This window comes from Notechis scutatus, chromosome 3 (genome assembly GCF_049901735.1).
Source record: "Notechis scutatus isolate UNSWTSFEM ecotype Mainland chromosome 3, rNotScu1.2, whole genome shotgun sequence".
Taxonomy (NCBI): domain Eukaryota; kingdom Metazoa; phylum Chordata; class Lepidosauria; order Squamata; family Elapidae; genus Notechis; species Notechis scutatus.
Window position 1 is genome coordinate 1359361 of NC_142011.1, and position 21604 is coordinate 1380964.

At 48.0% G+C, this 21604-nt stretch overlaps 1 protein-coding gene across 1 annotated transcript in view; it reads left to right on the top strand.

Moving 5' to 3' along the window:
* Positions 1-21604, top strand: part of CTNNBL1 (catenin beta like 1) — a 111182-nt gene that overhangs the window by 22523 nt on the left and 67055 nt on the right. The window contains 7 exon segments of the mRNA XM_087959024.1: positions 3894-4033; positions 13685-13782; positions 17416-17509; positions 18539-18630; positions 20865-20937; positions 21173-21184; positions 21187-21230. Coding sequence (XP_087815150.1) covers positions 3894-4033; positions 13685-13782; positions 17416-17509; positions 18539-18630; positions 20865-20937; positions 21173-21184; positions 21187-21230 — 553 coding nt within the window.

Consider the following 21604-nt stretch of genomic DNA (forward strand, 5'->3'; position numbering starts at 1 on the left):
AAAGGAAAAGAGAGGAAAGGAAATGGAAGGAAGGAAGGAAGGAAGGAAGGAAGGAAGGGAGGGAGGGAGGGAGAAGAAGGACAGAAAAGAAAGGAAAAGAGGAAAGGAAATGGAAGGAAGGAAGGAAGGAAGGAAGGGAGGGAGGGAGAAGAAGGACAGAAAAGAAAGGAAAAGAGGAAAGGAAATGGAAGGAAGGAAGGAAGGAAGGAAAGGAAGGGAGGGAGGGAGAAGAAGGACAGAAAAGAAAGGAAAAGAGGAAAGGAAATGGAAGGAAGGAAGGAAGGAAGGAAGGAAGGGAGGGAGAAGAAGGACAGAAAAGAAAGGAAAAGGAAAGGAAATGGAAGGAAGGAAGGAAGGGAAGGAGGGAGGGAGGGAGGGAGAAGAAGGACAGAAAAGAAAGGAAAAGAGGAAAGGAAATGGAAGGAAGGAAGGAAAGGAAGGAAGGAAGGGAGGGAGGGAGAAGAAGGACAGAAAAGAAAGGAAAAGAGGAAAGGAAATGGAAGGAAGGAAGGAAAGGAAGGAAGGGAGGGAGGGAGAAGAAGGACAGAAAAGAAAGGAAAAGAGGAAAGGAAATGGAAGGAAGGAAGGAAGGAAGGGAAGGAAGGAAGGAAGGAAGGAAGAAGGACAGAAAAGAAAGGAAAAGAGGAAAGGAAATGGAAGGAAGGAAGGAAAGGAAGGAAGGGAGGGAGGGAGGGAGGGAGGGAGAAGAAGGACAGAAAAGAAAGGAAAAGAGGAAAGGAAATGGAGGGAAGGAAGGAAAGGAAGGAAGGAGGGAGGGAGGGAGGGAGAAGAAGGACAGAAAAGAAAGGAAAAGAGGAAAGGAAATGGAAGGAAGGAAGGAAAGGGAAGGAAGGGAGGGAGGGGAGGGAGGGAGGGAGAAGAAGGACAGAAAAGAAAGGAAAAGAGGAAAGGAAATGGAAGGAAGGAAGGGAAGGAAGGAAAGGAAGGGAGGGAGGGAGAAGAAGGACAGAAAAGAAAGGAAAAGAGGAAAGGAAATGGAAGGAAGGAAGGGAAGGAAGGGAGGGAGGGAGAAGAAGGACAGAAAAGAAAGGAAAAGAGGAAAGGAAATGGAAGGAAAGAAGGGAAGGAAGGAGGGAGGGAGAGAAGAAGGACAGAAAAGAAAGGAAAAGGAAAGGAAATGGAAGGAAGGAAGGAAGGGAGGGAGGGAGGGAGGGAGAAGAAGGACAGAAAAGAAAGGAAAAGAGGAAAGGAAAAGGAAGGAAGGAAGGAAGGAAGGAATGGCCGTGATGGCACAGTGGTTAGAATGGAGCATTGCAGGCTAATTCTGCTCACTACCAACAATCCAATCATAACTAGTTCAAGGTGGACTCAGCCTTCCTTCCTTCTGTGGTCGGTAAAATGGGGACCCAGATTGTTGGGGGCAAGAGGCTGACTCTGTAAACCGCTTAGAGAGGGCTGGAAAAGCACTGTGAAGCAGTATATAATTCTAAGGGCTATTGCTATCCAGGTCCCGGTTGTCCCAAAGGTGCTTTTTCAGGAGGCAATTGGACTTTCCTGGTCTTTTCTTTTGAAGACATTTTACTTCTCATCCAAGAAGCTTCTTCACCTCTGATTAAAAGGTGGAGGATGGAAGGATTTATGCTTCTTGCAGACAGCTGGTCATTTGCATCCTTTTAGAGGGTCACTGAGGCCCCTGGGGAGTTTATCCGTCTCCTTGTGGTCACCTGAATGGTGTTCATTTACAACAGCACTGAAAAAAGGGACTTATGACCGTTTTTCACACTTAGACCGTTGCAGCATCCCCATGGTCATGTGATAGAAGTTCAGCCGCTTGGCAACAGACTCGTGTTTACGACGGTCGCCGTGTCCCTGAGTCACGTGATCCCCTTTTGTGACCATCTCACAAGCAAAGTCAATGGTCGTAATGATTGTGTTAGTAACTTAACAACTGCAGTGATTCAATTAATGACTGCCTCACTAACTGCCTCACTTGGCAAGAGAAATGTTGGGCTCAATTGTGGTCCTGGGCTAAACATCCAGAAAAGGCTACAGATTTGGTTCGACTATTGAATTATCCAAAGGATCGATCTCTCCCTCTCTCTCTCTCTCTCTCTCTCTCCCTCTGTTTCTCTCTTCTCTCTCTCTCTCTCTCTCTCTCTCTCTCTCTCTCTCTTTCTCTCTCTCTCTCTCCCCTCTCTCTTCCCTCTGTTTCTCTTCTCTGTTTCTTTTTCTCTCTTTCTTTTCTTTTGTCTCTGTCTCTTCTATCTCCTGTCTCTCTTCTCTCTGTTCTTATTCTCTCTCTTTCTCTGTTCTTTCTCTCTCCCTCTGTCTCTTCTTGCTGTCTCTCTTCTCCTCTCCTCTCTCTCTTTTTTGTCTTTCTATCTCCCTTTCTCTCTCTGTTTCTTACTTCTCTCTCTTCCCCCTCCCCCTCCCTTCTCCATTTGGAGCTGAAAGGACCCCCGTTGCCCTCGACCCCCCCCACCGCCTGGCTTCAGCAACGGGCCTTGATGAAGAGCCCTAACTCACTTCCTGGCGGTCTTCCTCCCTGTTTCCGTCTGGGGAAGGGCCTGGCCCTGCCCGCCTGTTCGTTTCTCTGGGTGGCCGTCCTAAATGCCACCCGGAAGGAATGGCTGCACAGAAGCCCCATCAACTCTTTTGGGATGGTGATCAAGTCCAGGGAGGGGAAAGCTGAGGCCGGGGCCAGCGCATCTCCTGGAGACGCCGGGATGAAAATGGGCCAGTTGGGGCTTGGATCTGGCCATGAGGATGGTGGAGGCAGAGGCTGCTCTTCCCTTTGGCTTAACAGCAACAAAACACCAAACCCAAGATGGAGAGGAGGAGGAGGAGGAGGAGGAGGAGGAGGAGAGGAGGAGGAGGAGGAGAGGAGGAGGAGGAGGAGAGGAGAGGAGGAGGAGGAGGAGGAGGAGGAGGAGGAGGAGGAGGAGAGAGGAGAGGAGGAGGAGGAGGAGAGGGGAGGAGGAGGAGGAGGAGGAGGGGGAGGAGGAGGAGGAGAAGAGGAGGAGGAGGAGAGGAGAGGAGAAGAGGAGAGGAGGGAGGAGGAGGAGGGGAGGAGGGGAGGAGGAGGGGAGGAGGAGGAGAAGAGGAGGAAGAGAGGAGAAGAAGAGGAGAGAGAAGGAGGAGAAGGAGGAGGAGGAGAGGAGGAGGAGGAGAAGAAGAGGAGGAGGAGGAGGGATTCGGGGAGGAAGGGAGCAGGAGGAGCAAGACAGCCCAGGCTGTCTTCCTATGTTCTTCTTTGGTTGCCATACCTGCCCAACTCCACTGAGGCACTTCTGGGGGGGCTTACGTTTATAAAACTATGAAACTATTTAAAAAGATGGAAATGATAACACCTATAAAGTAAATAATCCCCGAGCTACCACTGCAACGGGGTCCCAACATTTCTGTCGCTAAGCAAGCGTTCGTTAAGGGAATCTTACTCCCTTTTGCAGCCTTTCTCACGACCTTTGTGAAGTGAATCGCCATATGCTTGTTCTGATGATAACACGGGTCTTCCGTCAATCTAGGCTCCCCAGTGGCTTTGGTGGTCAGGAGGTCGCCAAGGGGGACCATGTGACCCCGGGCACAGCAACGGCCGGTCATAAGTGCGAACCAGTTGCCAAGTGTCTGAATTTTGATCTGGACAATCCAGCTGCTTGTCCCGAAGGTGCTTCCCCCCAAAGGCAACTGGACTTCCTTGGGTGTTTTCCCCGAGGACGTTTTGCTTCTCCTCCAGGAAGCTTCTGACTTGGAAGTTCTTGGTTGAGAAGCGAAATGTTTTCCAGGGGATACAAAAAGCCCCAAGAACGTCCAGTTGCCTTTTTTTTGGTGGGGGGGGGAAAGCATCTTTTGGGGCAAGCCGCCAGGTTCCCCTCGGGATGGGAGACGAGATCTTTTGGACCCCTCTTGATCCCTTGTGCTCCTCTTGTCCGCAGATTCATGGAATCCGAGCTGGACCTCAATGACATCATCCAAGAGATGCACGTGGTGGCCACCATGCCGGACCTCTACCATCTCCTGGTGGAGCTCAACGCCGTGCATTCGCTCCTGGGGCTGCTGGGCCACGACAACACCGATATCCTTCTCGAGGGGGAGGGATCAGCCCCGCTTGGTCTGTGTCGGTCTCTCGCCCTCGCTCAGGGCCGGGGCAGCCGGAAGGATTGTCTGGGGAGGAGGGGGAGCGCGGCCGGCTGTCTCAGAAGGGGGCTCCGGAGGTCCGTCTTGGGAGAAACGGGGCCTGCAGCACCGCCAGGGAGATGCACAGGTGGCCGGGTGGGGAATGTAAAGAAACACATTGCGGATGGGCGGTTTTGGGGGAGGCGAGGGGGGCTGGCTGAGAGACCCTGCCCCCTCCCATCTGTGGGCCCACTTTGGAAGGTTTTGCCCCTTCAGTAAATTAGAACTGAATCTTTTGTCTGTCTGTCTCTATAGCTACCTACCTACCTACATCTCTGACGGTCTGTCTGTCTATCGTTATCTATAGTATCTATCTTTATAGTCTCTACCTACCTACCTATCATCCATCCATCCATCTATCCATCCATCCATCCATCCATCCATCCATCTATCATCTCTATCTATCTATCTATCTATCTATCTATCTATCTATCTATCTATCTATCTATCTATCTATCTATCTATCTATCTATCTTTATCCATAGTCTCTACCTACCTACCTACTTATCTACCTATCTTTCTACATCTCTACCTCTACCTACCTACATGTGTCTGTGACTGTGTCTATAGATAGACTTTCTGTATATCTATCTGTGTCTGTCCTGTCTGTCTGCCTCTTATCTTTATCTATCTATCTATCTCTATCTATCTATCTATCCATCTATCTATCCATCTATCTATCTATCTATCTATCTATCTATCTTCTATCTAGTTATCTATCTATCTTCATGTCTACAATATCTGTCTGTCTGTATATCTATCTATCTATCTATCTATCTATCTATCTATCTATCTATCTATCTATCTATCTATCTATCTATCTATCTACAATGTCTGTCTGTCTGTCTGTCTGTCTGTCTGTCTGTCCGTCTATCTATCTATCTATCTATCTATCTATCTATCTATCTATCTATCTATTTATCTATTTATCTATCTATCTATCTTCATGTCTACAATGTCTGTCTGTCTGTCTGTCTGTCTATCTATCTATCTATCTATCTATCTATCTATCTATCTATCTATCTATCTATCTATCTATCTATCTATCTATCTATCTATCTTCATGTCTACAATGTCTGTCTGTCTGTCTGTCTGTCTGTCTGTCTGTCTATCTATCTATCTATCTATCTATCTATCTATCTATCTATCTATCTATCTATCTATCTATCTATCTTTATCCATAGTCTCTACCTACCTACCTACTTATCTACCTATCTTTCTACATCTCTACCTCTACCTACCTACATGTGTCTGTGACTGTGTCTATAGATTGACTGTCTGTATATCTATCTGTGTCTGTCCTGTCTGTCTGCCTCTTAATTTTATCTATCGATCTATCGATCTATCTTATTGAAGTCCGCCAGTCTTAAAGATGCCAAGGATAGACACTCGTACCCTATACCCATGATGACGAACCTATGGCACGCGTGCCGGAAGTGGCATGCAGAGCCATGCCTCTGAGCACGCCAGCCGTCGCCCGTTGCTCCTCTGGGTTCCCGCATGCCCACATGTGCGTCGGCCAGCTGTTCTTCTGGCTTCTGGCGCTCCCCTGTGTTCGCAGGCGCACTCCCGTTTCAGCACTCGGGGTGTCAAAAACGTTCGCCCACCCTGCCCTATATACCATTCCGGACAAATGGCCCTCCTCCAGTCTCTTCTTAAAAAGTCCCCGTGTTGGAGCATCCACAGATTCTGCGGGCAAGTTGTTCCACTGGTTTATTGTTCTCAAATGTCTCCTCAGTTCCAAGTTGGTTCGGCAAATAGGATGGAACGTGATAAAGGATGAATGGGGAACAGCCTGCCGGGCTGGGGGATTCTGGGAATCGAAGTCCCCAAGTCCTAAAAGGCCCATGGTTCCCCCACCCTTGCTTTAGGGTGAAGAAGACCTCAAAGAAGGGTTGGGGTGGAGGCTTGTGGTCTTCCGCATCTCCATTTGTTTATATCAAGGGTCCTCAAACTTGGAGACTTTAAGACTTGGGGACTCCAACTCCCAGAATTCCCCAGCCAGCCTAGCTGGCTGGGGAATTCTGGGAGTTGAAGTCCCCAAGTCTTAAAAGTCGCCAAGTTTGCAGATCCCTGCCCAAGAGGGTTATTAAGGCAGCCTCTATCTGCCATGTTAGAAAGCAGCTGGGAGATATTTCTGTCTCTTTTATCTTGAATTGACCTGGAGCTGCAGAGGGGAAAAAAAAATTTGAAAAGGCTTTGTGAGAATTGCCTGCAAGGCTGCCGTACGCATTTAAACAAATCTGCCAGACGCCACCCGTCTGATGTCAGCCAGTTGCCTTTCCTAGTGACTGATAAGTAACAGTTGAAAACCTCTGTTTAGAAATGTTATCTTGGCCAGGAAGGAAGACAGGCTAGATGAGAAGGCAAAAAAAAAAAAAAAAAAAACACCACCAGATTTAACAACAAGGTCTCAAGTGTTCTTTGAGAACAACAACAACAAAAAAAGGATAATTTTTTTTTTCTGGTTTGGCTTCTTTAAAGATGCTGCATGATGTCCCAAAGGGGCTTTTCTCCCAACAGCAATTGGACTTTGTTGATTTTTTTTTTTTGGAAGACCTTTCATTGCTCATCCAAGAAGCTTTTTCCATTCTAACTAACATCTTCAAGAAAAAAAAATCAATGAAGTCCATTGGAACAAAAGCCCCTTTGGGACAACCATGACCTGGATGACGGAGAATGTCCACAGAGATAGTACACAGCGGCTACTTTTGGCACGCTGAGCGGTGTGTGCTAACTTACGTTTGTGAAAATAGGAATAGGATATAATGAGGGATAGAAGGGAATAACAATAGAGTAGAAGAGAACAGAACAGAATGCAGGATAGAATGCAGGATAGGATAGGATACAAGAGAATATTAGAATAAAAATAGAATGGAACAAAATAGAAATAGAATATTAGAATAAAATAGAAATAGAATATTAGAATAGAATAGGAATAAGAATAAGAATAGAATATTAGAATAGAATAGAAGTAGATTATTAAGAACAGAAATAGAATTGGAATGGAATAGAATGGAATGGATTAGAATTAGAATAGAATTAGAATAGTATAGTATAGTACAGTATAGAATAGAATATTAGAACAGAACAGAACTCATAAAACATTTTATATGCACGTTTTATAGTTGACAATAGCTTTATTGTCACTTTGAATGTACACTAATTAGCATACATTAAAATGAAATGTTGGTGCATGCAGCTCATTGTATTTAAGGCAGTCAAGCTAGGAGCAACTGGCCACTGAATGTAGGTTAGTCTGCTCCGTTGTGTCCCCCGTAGCTCCCTGTGGTTGTGAAAGTTCGGCCTTAAGAAAGCAGGGCAGGAGGAAAATGGATTCGTTGGAGCCTATGGTGCTGGAGAAGGCGCCCTGCGTGCTCTTTGGACAGCAAAAGAGTCTAACAAACACCGGAGCGCATCACATGCCAGACCTGTCCCTGGAAGGCAAAACTGCAGAACGGCACCTCACTTCCTTTGGCCAGGTCTTGTGGGGGAAATTCACCGGACGAAGCAATTACATTGGGAAGAGTTTGCAGTCAAAGGAAACCAGGCTGCCAAAGAAACACGTTGGCTGGGCACCATTGAAAAGGGACACCGGTGCCAGAGCAGACAAGGACTGCTCGTTCAAGGTGGGAGGATATGAAGAGCCCCCTCCCCCGGCCCACAAAATCACCAAGAGTCAGCCACGATTGAATGGAGAACATCATCATCATCATCATCAAGCTGAAACCATCCAACTGGGCCCCCAGTTCAGAGGTGGGGGGAAAGGGGGATTTTCGTGGCTGCTTTTGCTGGTTTGAGCTTCCAACTATGCAATGCTTTTCTCTGCAAATCCACCTGCTCCTCGTTCAGTTTAGGAAAACAGCAGCAGCCGCAGACCAGGAGAAAATGTATCTGGAAATATTTCCTCTGCGTAAGCAGCTCTGTGGCCTTGAAAGTTCCTTCCCCCCCTCAAGGTTTTTTTGAAGGCTTCAGTAGCCTCGGCGCCATGTCATTTGTTAAAAGGTTGACTAGGATGGGCCGGTCACGCAGAGGGACATGAATGATGGAGGTCTTGCTAGTGGCAGCCTTGAAGAAGAGAAAATACGACCGCTTCTGTCCCCGTCAGCCATGAGAAGCTGTGATGAATCTGGGGTAACAATGAGCATTGGCCAGAGTGCCTCTTTATAAGGCCTTGGTAAGGCCACACGAGGAATCCTGCATCCAGTTTTGGTCGCCATGATACAGAAAAGATGTTGAGATTCCAGAAAGAGCGCAGAGAAGAGCAACCAGGATGATTAGGGCAGGGGTCGCCAACCTTTTCGACCTCAGGGACCACCAAGCTCATACTTTTAAATCCCACGGACCAGAGACCCTGGGAACATGCCAAAAAAATCTGCAGGAAAATCCCCCCACCCCCTTTTCCTACCGATCGATCGTTCTTTATTTGGGATCGCAGGATACCGTCTCCAGCTCCGTTCTCAGGGGGAGAGAGAGAGAGGAGAGACTTTTGGCTTCATGCAAGGAAAGCAGCAGCAGCAGCAGAAGTCTGTCTTTTTTCTCCCTCAAACTCCACCAGAAATGAGTCTTTGCTGGTGCAGCCTCTTGGAGCAGGAGGCCTTGCAGGGTCCCAAAGTCTCATTTCTGGCGGAGTTTGGGGAGGAGAAAGAAAGACTTTGGCTGCTTTCCTTGCGTGCAGCCAGAAGCAAAAGAAGAAGCGGAAAGGAGCAGCCGGGTGGCCAAGCCAGGCGCTTGGGGCGAGTGGGGCAAGTTCACCCACTCCTCCCTTTCCCCCCTCCCCTCACTACCTCGTGTTGTTCGCAATGCAAGCGACGCAATTCTGTTCCTGTGGGCCATGTGGACGGTGCAGTCTTGTGTTTCTGCGCAGCCTGGATTAATTGCTTTGGGGGGAACATTTCTCTGCGAACCACCAACATTTTCTCACGGTTCACCAGTGGTCCCTGGCCCACTGGTTGGCGACCACTGGATTAGAGGACTGGAGGCTGAAACATACGAAGAGCAGTTGCAGGAATTGGATATCTAGTCTACTGAAATAAAGATGTAGGGATGATACGACACCACACTTGCAATATTTGAGGGTCTGTCGCAGAGAAAAGAGGGGTCAAATCTATTTCCCAAAGCAACAAAAGGCAGGAGGAGAAGCAATGGATGGAAACTAATCAAGGAGAGAAGCTACCTGAAACTGGAGAAATTTCCTGAAAGTGAAAACTATTAACCAGTGGAACTGCTTCCCTCCAGAAGTTGTGGATGCTGCAACGGTGGAGGCTTTCAAGAAGAGACTGGACAGCCATCTCATTATTTTAATGCCTGCCACAATTAGTGTACATTTAAAGGGATGATAAGTTACTCTTCTACATTTCTCCAAAATGGCATAGGGTTTCCTGCTTGAGCAGAAGGTTGGACTAGAAGACCTTCAAGGCCCCTTCCAGCCCTGTTATTCTCCCTGTGCCTGGATGTTTGTTGGTAGCCAAGGATCCAATCACTGGGGCCAAGAGGTCCATTGGCAGTCAAGGTTGGACCAGAAGCCGTGATGACAAGCGACGCACCAGCCCTTCCCTTATTCTAGGTTACTTTTCCAAGCTGAGCGGAGAGCTGAATTTTCTGCTTGATCTCAAACCTGCCAAGGAATTTATTCTGTTTCCTCCCCTAGAGCTACAGTTTGAAACACCAAGGATAAATGGTGAGCAAACGATTGCTATTCGGGGGGGTATGTGGAAACGAAACACCTTGCATGTCTCACCATTGGCATATCAATTTACAGGACATGCTTTAAGAGTTTTGACATATAGCATCACGCTTCCCCGAGGACAGGTCTCTGTCCCTGGAGCCTTGAACCCGCTGTTTTTATCTTTAAATCACTCTCCGAAGAGAAAGAGAGAGAGAGAGAAGAAGAAAAGAAAAAAAAACCCTTCATTTTCTCTTTGTTGCTAAAATTCACTTCTATCGCTGCGTACAACAGACAAGAAAGGGTATCAAAAGATCAGGAAGCAAATTCGCACAAGCCCATCACGGACGCGTTTCGATATCAAATCTTGCCAGACAGGAGCTTGGCAGGTCTTCTGAATCTGGACAAGAGGAAGAACAAACTGGGGTTGTTGATGTCCCCCAGGGGTGGGCTGACGTGACTGAAAGCATCTCTCACTCTTTTCATTCGCTTCCAATTGATTCGTTTTTCTCGTTCGGCAGCTATTTGGGAGCAGATCATCCGAATTAAGTGACTTTTCTCCCCGGTGATAAAATAATATTGCATCAAGCGCCTTTATCAAAACATCTTTTTTTGAAATAGGATGTATGGTTCAAAGGACACTATTCAGCTTAACAACAGATCATTTAGTGATTGTTCAAAGTTAACAAGAGCACTGCAAAAAACGATTTAGGAGGACCGTTTTTCCCCACTTACGACCGTTGCAGCAGTTGTGGCTGCTCCAACACTGGAGGTTTTTAAGAAGAGACTGGACAGTCACTTGTCTGAGATGGTATAGGTGTCAACTCATAAAATATTTCTATGGTCTTTTAGAGTTGCCAACAGAAAGGGAGGGGGGGGGAGCAGTGTAGTAGCTTGCAAAAGCAAAAGTGCATTCCATCAATGTTTTCAAAGATAGTAACTAGGCGACTGAACTTTCTGCTGAGCAAAATTCTCACTGGAGACCCTGATTGATGACTCTTGGCTAAGGATGTGTCCCATTGGAGAATAGGAATTACGATACACCCAGAGGGTGGTGGTGGGGAAACCAGGGTCAAGGGTAACAATGAATTATGTGGCTCAGAGTCAGCTTCACCCAGGCAGTGCCAACATGTTAACTCCCAATAAATCCGTTTGAAGTTTTGGAAGTTTGACTCGAGGCTCATGACTGAATGGGGGGTCACTGCTGGGATCCTGACAGTTAGCCAACTCTGAGACGCATCATCCATTGTCACCCTTGACACGAATCCTGCCAGAATCCTGACAATAGGTTCTCATGCGTGAACAGGGGGTTGGACTAGAGCAGTGATGGCTAACCTTTTCAGCTTGGTGTGTCGAAAATCGGGAAAAAGTGTAGCCTTCCTCGGGTCGTGTGTCACTTCAAGAAATATCAATAATTTGGTTTATGAGTCGGACTGGGCTGGGGTGATCACACAGGGCTGTGAAACTCGTCTCCCTGGTCTCAGGGCTGCAGGTGCAGGATGTGGGGATCGGAAGGCCACCTTACAGGGCTGTGAACCTCATGGAGCTCCTTTCCTCCTGTAGCGTTCCTGAGGTAATGGAACTGACAAACCTCAGTTTATGGCGGTTAAAACTGGTTCTCTGCTGCAAAGATCTCGCGGCAGCGGTGACACCACGCCACAAGCAGGGAGCAGGGATTGGAGCAGAGCACAGGCAGCCTCTAAATGTGCAGGTTTTCCCCACACCAACAGGCGTGTCAGTCAAAGTGCCTCGGCGTGTCACGAGTGACACGCGTGTCATAGGTTAGCCATCACTGGACTAGACCAAGGGCCTTCAAACTTGGCAAGTTTAAGACTTGAGGGCTTCAACTCCCAGAATTCTTGAGCTAACCTGATGAGGAGGAGGAATTCTGGGAGTCCACAAATCTTAAAGCTGCCCAAGTTTGAAGACCCCTGGGCTAGAAGATCTCCAAATTTCTTCCAAGCCCTGTTATTCGGTGTCCTGGATGCCAGGCAGAGGATGGAGAAGAACATCAACAAAGGTGTCTTTGGTGCATCTCAAAGGGGCCCTCGGAAGAGCTGTGATATAGGACGTTTCAGAATCTGGGTGCCCAAGGTCAAAACTGACCGGAGAGGACCCCATAAGTCTCGGATGAGCGAGACGGGGCTGCGGTTAGAGGAACGGCCTCTGAGGTTAATGAGTAGAAATAGGGCAGCGCACTCTTAAGTGCATCGCATGTTAATTTTCTTCCAGCTTTCTTTGTTAATTGGTTGCAGCTTTATTATGAGTCTGTCTCTTCTCCAGTTATTAGCATCAAGGTGGTTTTTGCAGCCCTGGAGTTTTGCACGGATGCTGTTTATGGCAGGTTTGTCCACAGCTTCAGCAATTCCTCCCTAGCTTTTCTTCCCAAGTGGCAACTGGACTTTCCAAGAAGTTCCTTCAGCTCTGGCTGGATGGTGAAGACTGGATGGTGGATGGTCAGAGCTGAAGAAGTTTCTTAGATGAGAAGCGAAACGTCTTCAAAGAAAAACCAGGAGGTCCAGTTGCTTCTTGGATAAAAAAAAGCACCTTTGGGACAACCGTGACTTGAGGATGGAGAATCTCGACAGAGACCTCCTAGCGAGAGAGCAGGCAACTTAGGAAATGGCAATTGTGGCCCTAAACCAGGGGCCTCCAACCGTGTCAGCTTTAAGACTTGGGGACTTGAGTCTTGTGTCCAACCTCCAGTGGGAATCTTGACCCTAAGACCAGAACTGCTCAACTTTTCTCAACTGGAAGGCTTGTGGACTTCCATTCCCAGAATTCCATGCTAGGAGTTGAAGTCCCCAAGCCTTAAAAGTTGACAAGGGGGGACACCCCTAGCCAATTTTGCAGAAGGCTTGTCACTATTAGATAATTATTGCTCTCATTCTTGTCAAAAAGCGTGGGGCTCTCGTTGACAACTGCATATCCCTGAGAATTACTGTCTCTCAAAAAGGTGGGGGAGGGGGAAGGAATTGCCCCCCCCTCCCCAGCTGTTGAGCAGTTTTGAAAAGCTTCCTGTGGCCCCACATCCCTGGACATTAGCCTGGCTAGTAACGGATTCACCAAAACTGGCCTCGGAAGATGGAGAGGCCTAGAGGTTGACTTTCATTGACTGATTGATTGGGAAATGGTGTTGATAAGGCCACTGGTTTTAGGTGGTCCACAGTGATCCAAGCAGAATAGGAAAAAGGGTGCAGAATGGATCCCTTGGAGGGATCAGCTCTCACCAACCTTTGGCGCACATCCGTGTCCCCCTGTCAGAGCGTTTGCAGCGTGACCGCTATTATAGACAACCCAGGAGCAAAGCACAGCACACAGACATTTAACTGTGGTTTATATACAATACAGTTATATGCAGACATATATGGGGTAGGCAAAATAACTTACAAGTAAGCCAACTGCTTAACTCTTAACATGGAGAACTCTGGTATTGCAATGAATACACAAGGAGAGAGGTCACGCCCTCTAAAGTCTGCCTTTATATAAACGCCTCTTAAAGGGATAGAACCCATCCCTAGTCTTAAAGGGACATATCCATGTTAGGCTGAGTCATTCTTATTGCATCAGCCTATATTTTAACAGCTTCACTTCTGGCCGGCTCTTAAATCCCAAGACCTTAACCCGACCCCAACCCCCAGGAGCCTGGTGGAGGGAGAGTTGTGTCTTCAGACACGCTTGAAGAAGATGGAGGTCCTTCAGAGGTGGATGGTAGCTTGCATTCTTTCAAGAATTGCTCAATTGCTTTGGAAGGCCCAGCGGTTATTTTTGAAGGGCATTGATCCGCGCAGACGTTTTTTTGGGGGGGGGTCCCTTTTGGAGGCCCCCTGCTCCCCTAATTTCTGGGAAGGAGGTTCTGCTGCTTTGCCTTAACCCTAACCTTACATGTCGCCATCGCGGTGGTGGACCTTCTGCAGGAGCTCACGGACATCGACACCCTGCACGAGAGTGAGGAAGGGGCAGGGGTCCTCATAGACGCCTTGGTAAGTAGCACCTGGTGGCATCTCTGGCTGGGGCTGTGGGTCAAAGCCTTGAAAGCAAAGGGAGATTCTTTGTAGAGGCCCCACATCCCTTTGGGGGGAGTCCTGAGCCCTCTGGACAAGCGCCCCCAACACTGACGATGTTCCCTGGTTCGGTAATGGAACATTTGCAAGAAGACAACCCAGCTCAGAGATTACCAGGGACCCCATAGTTCTCCTCCTCCTCCTCCTCCCCCCCCCTTCTAGCACTGATGATGTTCCCTAGTTGGGTCATGAAATGTCTGCAAGAAAACAGCCAAGCTCAGAGAGCACCAGGGACCTCATACATAGTTCTCCTCCTTCTCCCACCCCCCCTCCTCCTATTTGCAACCTCCCTCCCTTCTAGCACTGATGATGTTAACTAGTTGGGTCATGAAATGTCTCAAGATGACAACTAATCTCAGCACCAAAGTGTCTATTTTCCTCCTCCTCCTCCTCTCCACAAAGCCCACTTCCTCCCAACACTGTTGCTAGTTGGGTGATGGAACAGCTGCAAGGAAACCACCAACTCTTGAGAGCACCAAGGACCCCACAGTCCTCCTCCTCCCCTCCACAGCCTCCCTCCCTCCCTCCCTCGCAGGGATGATAGTTGGGTGGTGAAGGGAAGCCACGAGGCTCAGAGAGCCCCCAGGGACTCCACCCGCCCCTCCCCCAGTTCAACTCGGAGCGGGGCGAAGATTCTCGTGGCTCCCACGTGGCGGCCTTCAGCGCTGGGTGTGCCATTGTGTTACCTTCCAGAGGTTAATGGCAGTTGCCCTGAAGGCCGCTCTGCCGCTTGCCCACAGAATAGAAGCACAGAAGGTGAAGCGTCCCGAATCTCTCGCCCAGGGAAGCAATAAACCCAGAGAAAAACCCCTTTTTCTCTCTTTTTCTCTTTTCTTACGGCTTATTCGAGTGCCTTTGATTGTCCGGCTTTGAGCCAGAGGGGCTGAAAGGTTTTCCTTTCTTTGATGGAAATAATGACACACATAAACACACACACACACACACACACACTCTGTCTGTCTCTGTCTCTCTCTCTCAGCTCAGTTGGACAAATTATTCTTTCAGGCTTTTGCCAATGACGTCTAGTTAGACCGCCATGAGATTCATTTAAGGCAGAGAGGTCTCCAAACTTGGCCACTTTTTTATAAGACTTGTGGACTTCAACTCCCAGAATTCTCCAGCCAGGCTGGAGCGTCCTGTCAGTGTGTGAGAGAGTTGAAGGGCTGTTTGGAAACTGAAAGAGTATTTGCTGCGTGAGCAAGAAGGAGGCAGCAAGGAGACTAGGCGGGGCTTAGCTCAACTGTTCTGTACTAAAGCTGCTTGGTGCTGCTCTGAAACTGAAACTGAAATTCCTCTCTGCTTTTGTGTTTTGCCTTTGGAAGAGATTTCTTTTCAGGTGGGAGGGGGAGCAGAACTCTTTAGCATCAGAGTGTGTTAATAATAATAATAATAATAATAATAATAATAATAATAATAATAATAATAATAATAATAATAATAATAATAATAATATAGGAAATACTCTAAATTGTCTGAGGGACATTTGGAAAAATCCTTTCTTAGTGAGCCCCTAGAAGCCAAGAGGAACATAACGTGCCCAATTTCAAGTTTGTAGGCTGGAGATTTTGTGATGATGTGTTGAGGGGTCTTTTGCTTATATGTATATAGATTTGACTCCCATCTTGAACTTTGCAAGCTAGCCCGTCCTCCCCTCTCCCAGATCTGTTTACTTGCTTATTTATTTCTTCGATCAATCGATCAATCACGAAGACTCTTTCGATCAGCCTGAATATTTCCTTCCCCTTTGACTCCTTTGCCTGGATCCCATCGCTTCTCTTTCCCCCTTTTCCCACTTCAGAGCTCCCTTTCCAATCGATTCCCAAAAGCCCCAAAAGGAGGGATCTTTCGCTTCATCTTTTAGCAGGGCGGGTCCCCAGGAGAGGTGGCCTTCCTGCTTGACACCAAAGCTCACGGTGCTTGTCCCATCAGCAGATGCAAAGCCCTTCCTTCTCGGCCATCACTGTGCACAGCCAGCAGCAGTCCAGCTGACCTTTCCTGAGCGGTCAATAAACTGCTTGCTGGAGGAAGCACAAAGCGTTTCTCCCCCCGCCGGCTTTGCAGATCAAATCCTTTATATTCCTGAACAGAAGTTGGAGGCTTTCCCTGAATCAAGTTAATTTGCTCTTCTGCCTGATTTGACTGCCTTACAATCCTTCACTCCCCATTTATTTATTTATTGGTTAAGTTGGTATAACTGCCCTTCTCCCACCAACGGCTCTGAGTGGTGCATAGTTATTATTGGTTTTATGCTTGTATATTGGTTTGTTTTTTTTTAAAAAAAATAGTAAGCTGCCCAAAGTCACAGAGGGCGAGTGGGCAGCCTTATAAATTTTCTAAATTCTTATAAATAATAAAAAAGGAGAGTCTTAAAAAGTTGGCTCTGCCAGCTGGGCTGGAGTCCTTTCTAAGGGTACTGTATGCCGGGAGGAAGCTGGTGGGTAGCTTTTGGTCTTTATTTAATCTTTCTTAATTTTAATCATGTGATATTGCCTCTTTTTTTTTTTTTAGTCATGTTGTAAGCTGCCCAGAGTCTCTTCCAACAGTGAGATGGACGGCATACCAATTTAATACATCTATATATATATATATATAAAAGCGAAAGGCCCCTCACGCATCAACCTCTTTTTTTATATATTGCAGCAACCAAAAGTAGATGCAATATTCCAAGCATGGGCTTACCGAGACATTACAGAGTGGTACTAATTTCTCCTTCCTTCCAGGTTGCATCTCTCTTTAACTATCTCCCCACCCCCACCCCCGTTACTTCTTGTCCTGCCCTCAGGTGCTTTGGAGCATAAGTTGTCCAACGGGGGATCAAAGTTTTGACCGAAAGACCGTTTTACTAATCAAAGCGTCCCTCAGTGGCAGCCATTTTGGTTTCTGCTGTGTTTGGCTGCTTGCGGTCTGCCAGTGCAGGGGCCTTTCCTTTCTCCAGCCTGCTTGCCCTGACTCTTGTCTCCATATGGGAAATTATGAGCTGGGATAGCCACAACAACAAACCAGCCAACAGGAACTGTTTGGTGACTAAGAAACAGTACCTGTTGTGAACCATGCCAGCCGGCTCGGAGCCTGGGCGTGGCTTAGTTCTGTATATTTTCTGTATGTGTTTATTTTCATGGTCCTGGTCATGATGTGCACTGGAGATGGTGTTTGATTTCATTGTACGAGGTGCAATGGGAATAAAGTAAACTAGAACTAAAGGAACTGTATGTAAGCGTTGATTTGCTTCTGTGTATATAGCTTCTGTGATTACGACTTCTGGATTAAGAGTTCTGGTTCTGACTTCTGCTGCATGGGTATTGTATGCATGCATCATACTGTATATTATCAGTCAATCAAACAAACGTTTATTGTCAATGCACAACATGTGTACAGTGAAATTGAAATGAGCCTCCTTGGTGCTGGCCCTGTAATATTATATACAGTATTAATGTATATAAAGAAATTTCTTCTATAAATGAATCCTGCTGAATTGTTTACTTGTGTGCTGGTTGGATTGCTGCAAACACTTAACAGGCTCTGCCCTTTCTCTCTTCCTTTTCCTTGGCCCAGGTGGACGGGCAGGTGGTTGCATTGTTGGTGCAGAATCTGGAGCGTCTGGATGAAAGCGTCAAGGAAGAGGCGGACGGCGTCCATAATACTCTGGGTAAGTTGGGTGCCCATTGGAAGGGGAAGCAGTCTCTTGCCCTCTAAGGTGAAATCTTCCCGTATCCTCCTAGACTTCCTACCTTCCAAGAGCCTGGGGTCCCAGTGGCGCTCTTCCACACTGGAAAAGTGTGGAAGGATTGATGGTAAAGTCCCCCTCCTTCCTTCCAGCTCTCTGCTCTCCATCCGTCTCTTTGGTTATCATCTTGATATAGGATGGATTTCAAAGACCAGCCATCGTGCAGGGTGCCAAGATGTCTGACTGCATGGGCAGCCTTTATTACATTTATAGGGTTTTTACAAGAAGACAAAGGCAACATAGATAACAGCATCTGGATTGGAGAATAGATGCTACATGGGCAAAACCTCCCAACCAATCCTTAAGAGTAGTGATGACGTTAGTAAAATGAGATCACCTATAAGCCTGGAAAGTCCAGGACTTTCCAACCCAACAGATAGAGGATGAGTTCGTGCAAGTAGCCAAGAGGCCCTATACAAGTTTATAGACACTGCAGTTTGCTGCTAGTGCTAGCGCCATCTATAGGATCTCAATAGCTACTACAGATATATTCTCCTCGTGTTTCTTTTGCATTGTTTATGAATCGACAATATTCATGGACAATAAGTCGAAGAGAGAAGCATGACAACGGGGGGGTGGAGATACGTCAGTGAAGCTTGTCTGGAAGTCCAGTTGCCATGACTCAACTTCCAGACAAGGGTGTGCGAACAAGAGTGAGGAACCCATCTCCAGCAGCCTGGGCCTCTCAAGGCATGACCGGGCTCTCATCGCCCCAGGCCAGAGGTCCATGTCTTAGGGCAATGTTTCTCAACCAGGGCTGGCTGGGGAATTCTGGGAGTTGAAGTCCACGCCAACATTGTCGAGGAACATTGTTGTAGGGAACGCTGCCGCGTTGGGAAGCCTGCTAAGATAACGCTCGTGACTGTGAAATCTCTGGAAATTCAGCACCGATAAGTGTCTTCTGTGCTCTCTCTCTCTCTCTCTCCCCCCCCCTCTTAATCCTCTTCAAAGCTATCATTGAGAACATGGCGGAGTTTCGGCCGGAGGTGTGTGCGGATGCCGCCCAGCAGGGCCTCATGCAGTGGCTTCTTAAGAGGCTGAAGGTGAGCCATGGGCAGATTTTCTCTGACGTTTCATCTTAAGGCGGGGTGGCCAACTGTGGCGGCTTTAGGACCTGTAGGAACTCCCAGAATTCCCCAGGTGGTGTTGAATTCTGGGAATTAAAGTCCAGAAGTCTTAAAAGTTCCTAAGACTGGACCTCCTTAGCATACATACCATTCTGGACAACTGGCTGTCCAGTCCGTCCAGTGTCAAAATAATAATAATAATGATAACAACAACACCACCATCTGGCCTACAAGGAAGACCAAATGAGGAACAGAACGGAGGCATGGGAAGACAAAGCACTACATGGCCAGTACATTTAAAAAAAAAATAACAGGGAAAGCAGACAATAACAAGACCTGGCAATAGATAAGTGCAGGAAAGTTAAAGAAAGAGACCGAGGGGTTAATTCTGGCTGCGCAAGACCAAGCCTTAAGGACAAATGTGCGATGACCCAAAGGGGCATGGCACAAAAGCAACAAAGTCACAAAAGTAGGTAACGTCTCTTTAATTCCTCCAACTTGGCCCCCAATGTCCAGTGATCATCAGCTGGAGAAAAAAACCTTCTCCCAAGAACAGTTTTTAAAGGGAAGAAATTCAGTCCGAACCCAAAGTACATATAGATTATAAATAAAAACCAATACAAACCACGCTGCAGCAATTAACGAGACAGGCCAGGATGAGGAATTGCAGACTTCAAAAGATAATGAAACACACACAGTTGCGAGGATGCCAGAACCCATATAAGACTTGACAAACAAAGATAATTCATGCTTTGCTTCCAGCAAGGTGCTATGCGCAAACGCCCTTTTTAAATCCTGTTTTCCCAGCTGCAGCTAATGAAGGGAATCAGGGCCCTTTTCTCCCCCGTAACTCACATTGCTCCCTTCTCCGCTCCTCCCTGCGTGTCCTAGGACGAAGAGGGGGTGGCCCTGGGCCTTCCTCTGAATGCCCAGCCAGCCTGCGCCCTTCCCCAGTTTCCTCCACAGCCACCGGAGCCACACTCCCACTCCCTGTCCGCTGCTCAGCCTCCGCCTCGGAATCAGATTCCAACAGGGGCAGGACAAATGTATGCAAAGCCAGAATGGAGAAGACAGGAACAGACAGGAAGTGCTGCCTATGCAAAGAAGCTGAAGAAACAGTGGACCACCTGGTGAGCTGCTGCAAGAGGATTGCACAAACTGACTACAAGCAGCAGCACGACAAAGTAGCAACAATGGTCCATTGGAAGATCTGCAAGAAATATCATTTGCCCGGGACCCCAAAGTAGAAAAATGGTCATGGAAAATGAAGTAGTTAAATTGCTCTGGGACTTCAGAATCCAGAAAGACAGACACCTGCCACATAACACCCTGGGTTGTCGACAAGAAAGACAAAAAAAGTCCGGATAGTGGATGTGGCCATGCCTGGAGACGGCAGAAGAGAAAGAAATGAAAAAGACCTACAAACAGAAATAGAACGACTATGGCAAAGGCAAGCAAGGGTGGTACCAATAGTCATAGGCATCCTGGGTGCGGTCCCAAAACAACTGGAGCACCACTTGAATACCATCCGTGGCATTGACCGATTTGCCACCGGTCAATTGCAGAAGGGCAGCTTTGCTTGGAACAGCTTCCATCCTGCGGCGATCTCTGTAACGCCATCAAACATCCAGTTTTGCATGCCGGTCCTTAGGAAGGGCTCGATAGGTCGACAAAAATGCCAAACCCAGTCTGAACGTCTGACTGACTGTGTGATGAATATGATGAGGATGAGTATGACAATAAGAATAACAACAATAACAACCACCTTTATTATCATTGTACATATATACAGTGAAATCGATTTTGCTCCTGCTGGTTGCTACCCATAAGGATGGTATAATACAACACACCTAATATTATAGAAAATGGTCCTTATGCAAGTAATTAGTAACACGTTTCCACGTATGCATGGAGTGATTGTAGCTGTATTTGGGAGTCTTGACAGCCCACGGATCAAAGCTGTTTTTTAAACCTCTTTGTCCGGCTGGCCGTGCTTTTGTGTCGTCTTCCCGATGGTCAAAGTGAGAAAAGGCACTGACCAGGGTGTGAATCGTCCCTTGAAAACACGAAGAGGGTTGGCATTGGCTGGGCACCCCTCCCAACCCCCCCACCTCCAAGACCGGAGTTCCCTGGCCCTGGGAAGGGGGCAAAATGCATTTCCTGACCGGCTGCTCTGCTCTCCCCCCGCCCTGCCCCCCCCCCCCTTGCAGGCCAAGATGCCTTTTGATGCCAACAAGCTCTACTGCAGCGAAGTGCTGGCCATCCTTCTCCAGAACACAGACGGTGAGTCCTGGACCTGCCCACCCACCCACTCACCCCCGCCCAGTCCGTAGCGGGCTCCGTGCCCCCCTCAATCCCCTCCCACCTCTCTGGCCAGCCCTATCGATTTTAGAAGCTGAGATTGACCTGGGAGGTAGCTGTCAAATCTGGCTTGTGCCCCCTCCTCTCCTTTGCCGGGTTGGGAGTGGGGGGTTGTCAGAGCTGACCTTTGACCCCCTCTCCTCCTTCCTTCCTGCAGACAACCGGGAGATGCTGGGGAGCTGGATGGGATCGACGTCCTGCTTCAGCAGTTGTCGGTGAGTGATTTGCTGCCCTCTGGCTTGGCCTGAGAGGGGGCTGGGGGGGAGAGAAGGGGGGAAGGCTCAGCCGAGGGGAGGGGAGGGGAGCAGGTGCGATGGGCAGAGGCTTTGAGACCCAGCGTGGGGGCTGCAGCCCACCTGCTTCACGCAGCCCAGGAAGGATCCGCGAGGAGCATTTTCAGGTGGTCCTTGACGTATGTCTGCTTGTTCAGTGACCGTCGGAAGTTACGATGGTGCTGGGGAAAAAAAGGCGACTTAAAGGCCAGCCTGGGACATGATCAGAATTTGGGGGCTTGACAGACTGGCATCCCAGGGTCCAGCTGGCTTCTGACCCCCCCAAGTGTTTCTGCGGAGCTCGATTTTCATGGGGT